Source organism: Phyllopteryx taeniolatus, chromosome 2 (assembly GCF_024500385.1).
Source record: "Phyllopteryx taeniolatus isolate TA_2022b chromosome 2, UOR_Ptae_1.2, whole genome shotgun sequence".
Lineage (NCBI taxonomy): Eukaryota > Metazoa > Chordata > Actinopteri > Syngnathiformes > Syngnathidae > Phyllopteryx > Phyllopteryx taeniolatus.
The window spans coordinates 6333499-6345673 of record NC_084503.1 but is presented as its reverse complement, the minus strand read 5'-3'; the positions used below and the strand labels follow the sequence as shown (position 1 = coordinate 6345673).

Genomic DNA, 12175 nt, shown 5'->3' with positions numbered 1-12175 from the left:
TCTCCACTAACTTTTCCTCTCGTCATTTAACTTGGGACTTTGTGTGTACTCAAAGTGTTTGTATAATGTTGCACATTAACCGCACTGCGTTGAAGGTTGCGTGCAGTTAAAGCATGTCGCTATTTCCAGTCATTCAATGTCCTGCATGACAACGAAGATTTGTCAATGCAGAGATGATAATATCTACGGGGGGGGGGATCATTCAATGACCGTGTTTTGACTGGTATGAGGGAACCAAACAACTCAAAACAGAAATGCCATTTTAACCACATTAAGTGAAAAGTTTCACGAGTGGCGGTGTTGCGACGCGATGACACGGCTTTTGTTCTAAATGACAACAAGCTGTTTCCAGTTTTCTCATTTCCTGTTGGCACTCAGCAAGAGGGACCTTTACTGCTAAGCAGGAAGCTCCGAAAAAAAAAACACCATTTCCTCCATTTGGCGGCAGCTGCAACAACAGCTGCAAGCTGATCAGAAACAAGCGCATCCATAAGCAAAACGATTCCTCCTCTCATTCCCGCCACTGAGATTACACTTAACACTTCTTGCACGGTCATTTCCACATCCTCACTCAGGGCATCTCTCATTTGCAAACTGTCAGTCACTTTTTCTTCCTTAACTGTATTAATCAATGACAATTCAGAATCGATTTTATTGCCATCAGCGAATGATACTTTCCCAACTAGTATTTTTTCGGGGTCTGATGGTCAATAATATAAATAAAGATAAAAACATACCTGTAAAAAGACTAAGAAAAAAGAAACTAAATGCGCAATAAGCATAAATAGTGTGCAGTAAACATCAGGTGTAGAGCTGACATTTTCTTTTGTGTGTATGAGATGAGGCTGATGTTCAGAATGCGTCTGAAAGGAGAGGGTTGAACAGGCCGAGTCCAGGCCGCCTCGGCTCAGATGTAATCCGACCCGCGCGCCCCAGTGCAATAATTCAAGAAACATTCAGAAAGGGAAATATTCTGCACGGATCATGAAAATAAATTGGAAAAAAAAAAATACACAAAAGTTGCGGTCTAATTACAAAACAGAACATTGATATCAGCCAAGGGTTGTTTGATTTTGACCCCTATTAGTCGGTTCTATCCAGGTTCCATCTGTAGGTCAGTTTTCCAGACCGGACAAGACCCTCTTTTGAGCCAGAGACGTAACATCCAAGCCCACGACTCAACTGTGCAAACAGTGACCCAGACTCAAATTCATTATATAGTGAAAACAGAGCTTGAGATCTTGGCAACTCCTTTGACTTTTAACATCAGTAATCCATACACCACAGCTTTCGAAAGATGTTAATATTCCTGCATGTATAAAATCTCATTTCCTGATACGTCTGTCAACAAGCATGTAGTCTGTCCACTGTTTCCCTCCCTCCTCCTCTCTGCAGTCACCTGCTTATTAATCGGCTCCTAAAGCTACGCTGCGAACGACAGCGCTATCATCAAACGCACAGACCCTTTCGAGAGGGGGGGGAGGCTCTTCTCTGAGCTGAGCAAGTTTGATCATCAGACAGCGAAACTTCAGTTCACACCCTCCAAGAGTAGTTGACTCAAGAGGCGGGCGAAGATACGAGCGAGGGCGGAAGCGGCTGCAAAATCAGTTGCATTTATTTACCGAGCTAAGCAACAATACAGTGGCTATAAAACGTCTACAATGCCAGGTTTTTGTGATATAAAAGAATGAGACCAAGATCAATCATTTCAAAACATTTTCCACCATGAATGTGACCGAAAACCTGTTAAAGAAAATGGAAAACCAATACTATTGATTGGATTTTTTTGGGAGGGGTGAAGTGAAAGTAAACAACAAAAATAATGTGGTTGCACAAATGTGCACACCCACCTATAACTGGGAATGCGGCTGTGCTCAGAATTAAACAATCACATTCAATCTCATTACATGGGAGCCGGCACACACCTGCTACCATTTCAAGTAGCAGAAATTCAAATTCAAATTCAGTATGCTTTTCCTTTTGCAATCTGCGACACAAATCAACAGATTTTCTCGTCAAAATTAGATGAGTTTTTTTTTTTTTTTTACAGTGGTTAACTTATTTTACACTTGCATGACAGTTAAGTGTGTTAAATTACTACTTGAGCACTAGCTGTACATTCAGGACTGCCAAACACAACTTTAGTGGACGTTTGCAAAGAAAACAAAAAACATTACAGTTGGCAACTCTTCAGCACATTCCAAGCGGTTGCGCACCCCACATCGCCGATGAGCTGCAACGGGAAAACTGTGACGCTGTATCGGCTTTTGAAGCTCCGCATACCTGTATGTGTGCGTACTGTATTATTTGTTATTGAACCACAAAAAACAGGACGTGATCGTCAGGGCAGAAGCAGATGGGCATTAAGAGTGGAACTGTAGGGGAGAGAACAATAATCTGGAGCCTCATCACTTTGGCAACGGAGACTCTCCGCGCTTTGCTTTCCAGCCCAATATTGTAAAACAATACTGTACTGTACAGTCTATACGGTATCAGTACGGCTCGGTTGTGGTCGCGACACGGAAACGTATTTTCCCAAAATGTTTTGTCTCAGTGATGTGTTATGCGATGAGTTGTCGTCACTCTGGCATGGTTCCCAAAGAGTGAAGCCAGACACACTGAAGGCTGTTGATTGATCAACAAAGAATCGTCACTTCTGGAAATGAATTAAAAGACAGGGCGTGTCTTTTGATTGCAATAACTGTCAAACAGCCATTTGTCAAAAATAAATGATGTCTTCCTTTGTGGACCTTTGTTTTCTTTCTTCTTGATCTAACTCACTGGCTAGTATTATCTCACATCATCTCCACAGCAGATATCGCCATCCTACCCACACACTCCACATTAAAAAGAAAACAGATCCGGGTTTACAGTTCCAAACTGTGCAGAAATGAACACAGTGAGCTCGAGAAGCAGTATAAAGAAAGAACTAGAAAACAATTTGCTAAGTAGTAGGCTCACTCTGTGAAGACTACAGCTGAGACGCAAAGACTCAAAGAGGAACTTTAGGACCCCACAGAGACAAGAGATGGAACAGCAGTGAATGCAATAATTGAGAAGGTCCCACAGGTCAGGGCGGGTGCGCTGTAACAGAGCCCGAGCTGAGCGAAGAGGGTCTGCAGGTTGTACATTCTCGACTCGAAGCCCCGACATTCCTGGAAGCGAACCAGTCTCTCCGCTCGTTGCGCTGCACCTCACCCGTCCGCATTGCTCGCATACCAGCGCCGAAAGATCCAATTCCAAAGGTGCACACGGTTTCAATTACAGAGAGTCAAAAAGCTCAAGCGGGACTCCTGAAATCCATTGAAGAGCGCTTTGACGACAGTTTTGTAACCTTCATCAAATTCCACACATTTCAGCGGATTGAGAACACAATGCGCCTTTCAAGAGGAGACACAAAACAGACCCCTCGCCCCCTTCCAGGAGGTCAGCCTCGTAGTCGCCTTTCTACAGCACACTGACCCACTTATTGAGACAGTCCCAACCCCCGCTGGTATTATTGTGTGAAACAAACTCATCTTTCATTTTCAGTAGAGGTTCACAACTGCCCCCACTCTTTTAGGAAAAAGGGAAGAAAAAGGGGAACGGTGCACACTCAGGAATGGATGCTCATTAGATTAGTGATGGCTTGCCACTGCAATTACCTTGTATAAGGGGACATTTTGGTGCTCCGCTTTCTAGCATGTACACGGGACCTACTGGTCACCCCAAAAGAGGAAGTGGTTCCCATGCATGCCCCTTAAACCAAATTACAGTGTGCAAGAGTGGCCTTTCCTTTAACGTCATTAATCTTAAGGTAATAAAGAAGATACCTTGAAAGATTAACAATTTTTTTTAAATTTGTTTTGGTGTATTTTTGTTTTTTTTCATTATAATTTCCCAACAGGAAATGATGGACAGGGTCAAAATGTCACCATCGAAAAAAACCAAAAAAAAAACAAAAAACTATTCTTTAAATACACCCTCTGACGAGCATTTGTGTAACTTTGGTCTAATTCTTAATTGTACAACCGATGGGGCGTTCGATTCTTGGGGTACTATTGTAGTTGACGGTATTTGGATCATTATCACTTTAAAGTGCCTTTGGTGTTCTCATCAGAATCACTCAGTCATCCTGAAAATCTAAGCAGAACAATGAAGTGCTGAGGTCTTATTACAAGTGGCCACACATTTGCACACATAGCAGTGTAATGATAAGTCTCTTAAATTATGTTTGCACTGGATTTACATGATTTTGTCGCGTCACACACACTGCTCTGCTAACTACAGTGTGTGTAGTAAGTGGTTATATGACAAGACAGCAAACTAGACTTTACATCGATTTTATCGGGTTGATCGGTATTGGCCGATATTTAGCATTTTATGCCGATCGGCTTTAATGTCATAATCGGCCGATCCGATCAATGTCGTCATTGATCGGCTCCGCAAAAGACATTTACTCCGCGTCGCCATCGTGCACAGTATATTTGAATCCAAAAGCTAGCTTATTTTTAGCCTTGTCGCGCGTCTTTTGATGTAGTATTGGAAATATCCGACGGCCAATAAAGTTATGAAAAACAAAAACAAAAACATGTTGGCGGTGAGGAACAGACAACACGTCTGAGACAGACAAGACAAATTTGCTCTCACGATTGCACAATGTCAGACCACTGCAATAAAATCTTGTATTCCGATACCACCGCATCCTGTTTTTTACGATAAGTGGGCTTTATCCTGTCAACTTAAATGCGATACACTCGTTACCGTGCCGACGACAACAAGAGTGGAGCGCGCCAACTTTGTATTCTAAGGACAAAATGGGGAAAAAGGTGTGTCGGTGGTCACCGGTGCTCAGGACAGGAGAGGACGTTCGTTTCAGGCTCGCTTGAGGTACGTTCGCGTACTTTGAATGCGGCTCGCGAGCAGGAAACAAAAATGTTATGTAGCCTAGCAAGCTAATGGTACCACGAACGGTTGGACGTAAGCACGCCGCCGTTCTGTCGAATCGATGCTCTAAGGTTTCGGTGTGGGGGAAGTCATTTCATTCAAAAGAAAGTAATTGAATGACAGTAAGTTAGCAGCCATTATTTCTGTCACGTTGTAATGTTGGTTTGACCCGACTGATTAGAATACACGATCTGACGAGAGCAGCGATTTCCAACCTTTATGGAGCCAAGGAACATATTTGACAATTGAAAAGAAATCTCACGGAACACCAACAAACAAAAATGTCACAAAAAGTGGATACATTCATTATTGTGTGTACTTCCCGCCATCCAATAGAAGACCATTTATCATTGGTTCCGTCTGCCACTATGCCTCAATGGCATAAATAGAGGAACAAAGATGCATTATTTATTGTAAATATCATTTCTCGAGCAATTAAGTACAGAAGTATACACAGGTCATTTAAATAGACACATTCCTCCATCTTGTGATCGGATCGGTGATCCGTTATCGTTTTTTTCAACTCGCTGTTCGGTGATCGGCCCCAAAAAGCCGAATACAAACCTTTCAGAAATGTGATATTTGTTAAAGAGTACACAGTTAGCTTACTTGGTGAATCATGTTGCTAAATGGAGGTCCAACATGTGCTCATTAATTGATAACATGAGCCAAAAAATGTCCACCCTGTCAGCAATCGCACATATTTTGCTGTTTGTCTGCTTGCAGTTATTTTATATTTACAAAGGTGTGGGAGCTTGACCAATATGCATTGCTCATAGCATAAAATATATTTAATACAATGACTATGAAGTTCAATGGAAATTCTTTGATTTTGAGTTTTGTTGAAATGGAGAAGTCTCCAAGGTACACCTTATGGTGATATTGACTTGTTTATAAGATCCCCAGAAAGCACAAGCTGGCCAGAGGACAAAAGGGAAGCTCCTAATGTGCAAGGACGCTGTTCAATCTTAAAAGCCAAGCAAACAATGACTTCATCTTCCTAAATGGTTACAAAAGCAGTGAGGATAGACCCCTGGCGGCAAACTCCCCCGGGAGGTGGGGCGGACAGTACCTCTGTCCGACAAAGGAAATGTGCTCACTGGTCACTCGGCCCCGCCCCCGACCGACACCGCAGGAAGCTGAGCACAAGGACAACTTCCGCCCTTTGAGACAAACAGGACGCACACGAGTCGTTCTGAAAACAATGTTGCCTCACACCCCTCCTCCAAAACTTGAGCAAAACTGCGCACGTAAAATTCCACTATAACAATTTACTTTTGAAGGATGACGACTGTTTTATCACTTGTAATGTCTTCATATTAGTGGGGGGGGGAATTATGATGCTCATAAGAGAGGCTAGCAGGGGGGGAGCTTTCGAGATAAGTAAATACGGTTCTGCGCCTTACTCTGAGTCCTCCGAATCATTTCAACGACATTGCAGACAACTCCCTATAATCTCAGGTAAATGTTTCCAAAAATGTATTATAAAAAATATGTACTTCCAAACAAAAACAACACCTCCCTAGAGAAACACTGGCTACGACGAAATCCACCGAAAATATGCTGGCGAGGTATTTGTTAACTGTCATCGTGTTCTTTCAATCTGTTGATATAGATGTGCGTGAATGGGAGGTCAAGTGCAATGCTGGCGACATAGTCAAATATTTTCTTTTGTTCAACAGCCTGTCATCCGCATTCAGTGAACATTTGTTTGTAGTCCGTGCTGAGGCACGCCCGTTTACACACTACAGAATCAAAAGCATTCATTTTTGTTTGTTTTTGTTTTTGTGCTGACGAGTGTTTCTTTGCGAGCTGATAAAATATCACAGCAGGAGGCGGGGTGCAAAATGAAAACAGCTTTATCGACTTAAAAAGATGGCGCCTTGTGGGCTTGATAATGAACTGAAAGCATTTGAAACCTTATTAGAGGAGGAAAAGTGCACACCCACGTTTGGGTTGGTGCTTTACCACTTGGTTAGTTTTGTGTCAAGGCCTTTTCACACTGCACTTAACAGAGTGCATCATCAACGAACCCATTCATTGCCTATGCGCTGCACCAGCGCGAAGACGTGGCGATTGAAAAACGTTCAATTTGGGAGCAGCGTCGCTGTGATGTCAGACGTTGCAGCCAATAAGAGAGGGGTTGGCAAACAGAAAACGATTTTGGCCAACTCGTAAAGTAAACAGAATGGAGAAAATGGAGGCAGTAATAATAAATGCGGTGTTGCAGTATCTCAAGCTTTGGGACGCAAGAGAAATGACATGCGGTCTACTTCACGTCCAAACCAGCAGAGAAAAGTCTCCAGGCTTCTTCCTGGTAGACCGCTAAGCAACCCCTTCCAAATATGGGCAAGCTTGCGTCGGGGCGCTCCGTGGTGAACGCCAAGGACACCAAGTACAGTACCAAGTACCAAGGCCCTCTCCGTGCTCCTTGCGAGTGTTTTCATTTTGTATGCGTGTCCGTGACTTTTTGTCCTCTTCAATAAATGGCAGAAAGTGCATCAGCGACCAAGCGACGGTTCATAACTTGAAAAACTCATAAGTGGGGGCAGTCGTACGTCAAGGTATACCACTGATGTGCATCATGATATATTAAGCCCAAAATATATTTCCTCGCTATTGTCATTATTACGGCGTGAGGAGAAGCGGCTCAGAAAATGTCGTTATTATGCAATATACTCAACTGAAACCCCTCCATACAGCATATTGAAATTTGAAAGTTTATCTGGATATATCCTGCCTTCTTTGCCACGCTGCGCGGGATACATCGAGTGGAAATGTGCAAATAGTGTTACTTCAAAGTTGTGATGGCAAACATATGACGCAACTTGCTTTGTGGGAAAAGAAGCACGAGCAGCGCTTATCTCCACACTCCCCTTTGACATGGTATGTTTTCAAACGAGGGGGTTGGGGTGAGAGGAAAGAATGCCGAGGAGGATTTCTGGGAGGGGGATGCTCGCTTACCTGCTGGAACTCCTCTAAGGAACGCTGCAGACAACTCATCTGTTTCTCATACTTCTCCTTCATCTTGTCCATCTCCTGATCGTGCACGGCCACTTCCTCTTTCAGGGCTCCCTTCAGAGCTGTCAGCTCCCTCTCCCGCCTCCTCAGGACATCCTCCTGCTCCTCCTTGGCCAGGAGAACTTCCTGCAACTCCACCTTCAGTTGAATGATGTCCTATAAAAAAAAGAGTTTGGACTATTGTGACGATCTTGAGCTGGACGAAAGCAGAACCTGATACTCGATGTCCATCGGGTTGCTTCCGAAAGCCCCTTCCACAATGGGTTTGAGCATTCATGAAATATCTGTGATTTCCAGCAGAACGGAGACGTACTAGGATGCTTTGTCCTCACTCGGAAGACAAGTCGGCGCACTAGTAGAACAACCGTTGTTCTAGTAACATCCACTACCATATGGCGTTTTCTCCACACTAGTAGGACAACTACATGTTACTAGTGAGACAAAAGTGTGTACTAAAAGTACTAGAAAAAGTACAGCACGAAATGTTTATTAGTAGAATTTTATAACACCACTAATAATACACAGTTGTAAACTAGTGCAGTTTTGCCTCAGTAGTAACATGTAGTTGTCCTACTCGTATGTCAAAGTAATCCATAAAGCCATATGAACATTTATTCAATTTCTTTGATATCCATATTAATGTCCATGTACTAATACGCTCTTTGTTCTCGCTAGTACCACAACGTTGGCATACTAGTAGAACAACTATGTTATTAGTAAGGAAAAAAACGTGCACTCAATGACATGTGCGCGAATAGTATTACAGGTGAGGCGTTTGATGTTATGTAGAATTTCATAACGTCGCTAGTAGTGCTAATAGCACTACTAGAGGTATGCCAAAGTTGAGGACAAAGCTGTTTGCGCAGTCATTCGATATCCAACTTAAGGCGGTTGTACTAGCATACTCTTTGTCCTCACTTGTAAGGCGATTTAGCGCACTAGTAAAATGATTGCCTTGAGTTTTTTTTCCCCGACAGTAGTTTACTAGCAAGGTTTAATTGCATCCTAGTAGTCCAAAAGTGGCGCAAGTCGTGGGGAAAAACAATAGTAAGATGCAGTCGTTTTACTAGTGTTCCCTAGTCATTCTACTAGTGTGCTGAATTGTCTGATTAGTGAGGACACTGCCTCACCGCCATGACGGCGTCTCTCTCGCCGTCAGCAGCGGACGTCTTGGCCGCGTCCAGCTCGTCGTGCATCTCCGACAGCTGGTCCTGCAGGTCTCGGATCTCTGTCTGGTATTGCTCCCGCTCCATCTTCACCTGGAACAGCCTGGCACGCCACATGACACGTCACAACACACGGCAAGTGGCCCGCACTCTACGTGCACCCTGGCAAGTCACTCATGTCTCAATTGCTTCCGGGATGATAGGCGATGTGAAAACTCTCACATAAACCACAACTTGGCAAGGGCGTCGACGTCAACTGTTACAATAAAGCTGAAAGCAATTCAAGTGAAGCTCCCAACGGCTCAGACTGGACAGTTTGTAGCGGAAATGGCATCACAATCCGGTTGTGTATTTCTGCCGTATGCAATGTACATGTACAGTACATATAGCTCGCCAGTTATTCGTGTTTGTACTACAAAACAAATCACTAACTTAACCGGCGAGACGTGAACTTAAGGAAACAGTAGTTGGAAAAAAAGGAGAAAGAAAAAGTGCATATGGAAAGCTAATGGTCTATGGTCTATGTACTACCAAGTAGTAGGCACATGCCACGCACTAGTGGCCTCCTGAACCCTACTAGTAGCAACAAAATGCCCACAAGTAGCTTTGCCTCGCTAGTAACGTGCAGTTGTCCTACCAGAATGCCAAGGTTGCCCAACTAGTGTGCCCTAATAAAAAGTGTTACTAGTAATACACAGTCTTTCTACTAGAGCGCTGAATTGTCTTACGAGTGAACTAGCACATGGACCTTTAGCTGGATATCTAGCAAGATCATTTAGTGCACTAGCAAAACAACTCGGGCGAACTAGTACAATGACTCCATCTCGCGAGTAATGTTTTCTATTTCTGCCTTCCACTATGACATTTTGGCACACTAGGTCAACTTTGGCATAGGTTTCTCAGAAATCTCTCTTGACGACTTCAGGACATATGAAGGCGATATAGAAGAAGCCACTATTCGTCAAGCATAAACTAGGTGTCGGCCCTGAGTCTACTGTATATTATACTCGATCACTCCTTCATTTCGCAGTCAACAGAGGCCTTGGTGGAGGTCTTTGGGTGCTTACTCTTCAAGCGTGGCCTGGAGTTCCGTCTCTGTTTTGGCCAGTTTTTCCTTCAAGCGTTTCCACTCTTCTGTAGTCCGATCCAGTTCCCGCTGCAGCTCCTTCAAGCCTGACGCTGCCATACTGTCTGCCTTATTTTTCTGACAGGGAAACATTTTTGTCATTATTATTCTTTATTTGTTTAACCAGCAAAGCCTGTCAGTTCTGAACTGGTTGGATTTGAAGTTGTCCATTACATCTCAACTTCTCCAGCCTGCTGATCAGAGCAAATAACATTTTGAATAGACAAACTTTTTTGGGTTTTTTTTTGTTTGTTACCGTTCTTTGTTCGTGAAGTTGTTGTTTTAGTTCTGCCATTCTTTTCTCCAGTGCAGCGTTCTGCTCTTGCAGGGCTTTAGTTTGTGCAGACTGACCCAAGGACTGACAGAAGAACACAATGTACAACAAATATTTACTTTCCGTTTGAGCAAAGTGGATAATGTCACATGAGACATCTGATTGTACTAGGGGGCTAAAGAGTGTTAAGAGTGTCAAATCCAAAGTTAGGAGCGCTGTTCTTCAAGCTTTAACATCTGATCTGTAATGTTTGTATTACATTAAATGAAACGTGTGAAATTCAAAGTAAATGTTGAAGTAAACGGCAACATTTGAAGAGGCTGGATACTTTGCCCCACTGACTTCCAAACCTGAAGGATGGTGGTAAAATCATGCATTAGCTTTAAATTCATAACGTACAATGCAGCGAGTGGTGCCTTGAGATACGAGTGACCCAGCTTACGGGTTTTTCGAGGTAAGAGCTGCCAGTTGGACAATTTCTTTGCTTTGACTTGTGAGCAAAAATTGGAGATACAAGTGCTGTATGGTGGCAGAGAACACAACTCACCTCACTGGAGCAGATAGTGAACAATTGTTCCAAAAAGAGGACTTAAACTGTTTGCTGACATTCCCAATTCAAGTTTGTCAAATTAAACATCAAACAGAAGACAATTACGCTATGTGTACTTTATCAAGCACATTCTTGCCTTAAAGTCTGCTAGCGTAATGCTAACACATAATGGGAAACCCCATAGATGGGCTAACCAAAACCATAGTGTCACAGAGTTATAACCCTTGAAGCAAGGAATATTGGAGTGGAGCAACACCTGTAGACAGATAATATAACAATACTCACAGGTATCATAGTCTTTATCCTCTGCAAAGAAAGAGTTTACTGAGGTATTTTTGAGTGTTCATGTACATCCGTATGTATCTGTATGTCAATGTCTTTACATTCTATTTCATTATATTATTGTACGTTTTTCTATATTAGAATATTATGGAGTGCTATTTTTGTTATGAAAAATACAACCTTTTTTTGTTGTTTTTTGGGGGAGTCAGGAACAGATTCATGCAATTTCCATTCACTTTAACGGGGAACAATGATTAGAGATATGGGTGTTTTGAGTTAAGAGTGTGGTCACGGAATGAAGGAAACTCGCATCTCGAGGCACCACTGTATATTATTGGCAGATCTGAACAGTCAAACCTATGGTACTGGACAGCAGATCGAAAACCAGAGGCTCTAACAAAATCTCACTTTGTCATCAGGAGGGCCTGCCGTGGCTCGAGACTTCAAAGTTTGAATCTTCTCAAAGACAAGGTTGACCTTTCGCTTGGTCATTTCATCATTATCTGTGCTTCTGCAGACAAAGACATGCACAGACCAGTCAGCAGAGGGTAAAACGGAAACTCTGTTTTGCAGTCGGCCCTGGTGGTTCTGGGAATAGAGATCAGTCAATCCCAGCTCAGAAAGGCTAGCGAAGGGTCAGGCTGCTTTGATCTGCCGCCTCAATGCACAAACAGCCTTTTTTCACATCTCTAACTCCACTCCTATTTCTGGCGCCACAATCAAACATATGCGCTGTGGGATGCATTTATTGTACATCAAAACAAAATTAGCTGGAATCGAAACTTGTATACTGACCGGCTACAACTTTATGTGCACCTGTAAAATCAAAT

The 12175-nt window shown here is 43.0% G+C and overlaps 1 protein-coding gene across 1 annotated transcript in view; it reads right to left on the bottom strand.

Annotated features, from left to right (window-relative positions):
* cgnl1 (cingulin-like 1) overlaps positions 1-12175 on the bottom strand; it is a 35825-nt gene that overhangs the window by 15906 nt on the left and 7744 nt on the right. Inside the window, exons 4-8 of the mRNA XM_061756717.1 lie at positions 11754-11856; positions 10496-10597; positions 10181-10317; positions 9078-9216; positions 7891-8103 (exon numbers count right to left, since the gene is read on the bottom strand). Of these exons, the coding sequence (XP_061612701.1) occupies positions 7891-8103; positions 9078-9216; positions 10181-10317; positions 10496-10597; positions 11754-11856 (694 nt within the window). The remainder of the gene's footprint in view (positions 1-7890; positions 8104-9077; positions 9217-10180; positions 10318-10495; positions 10598-11753; positions 11857-12175) is intronic.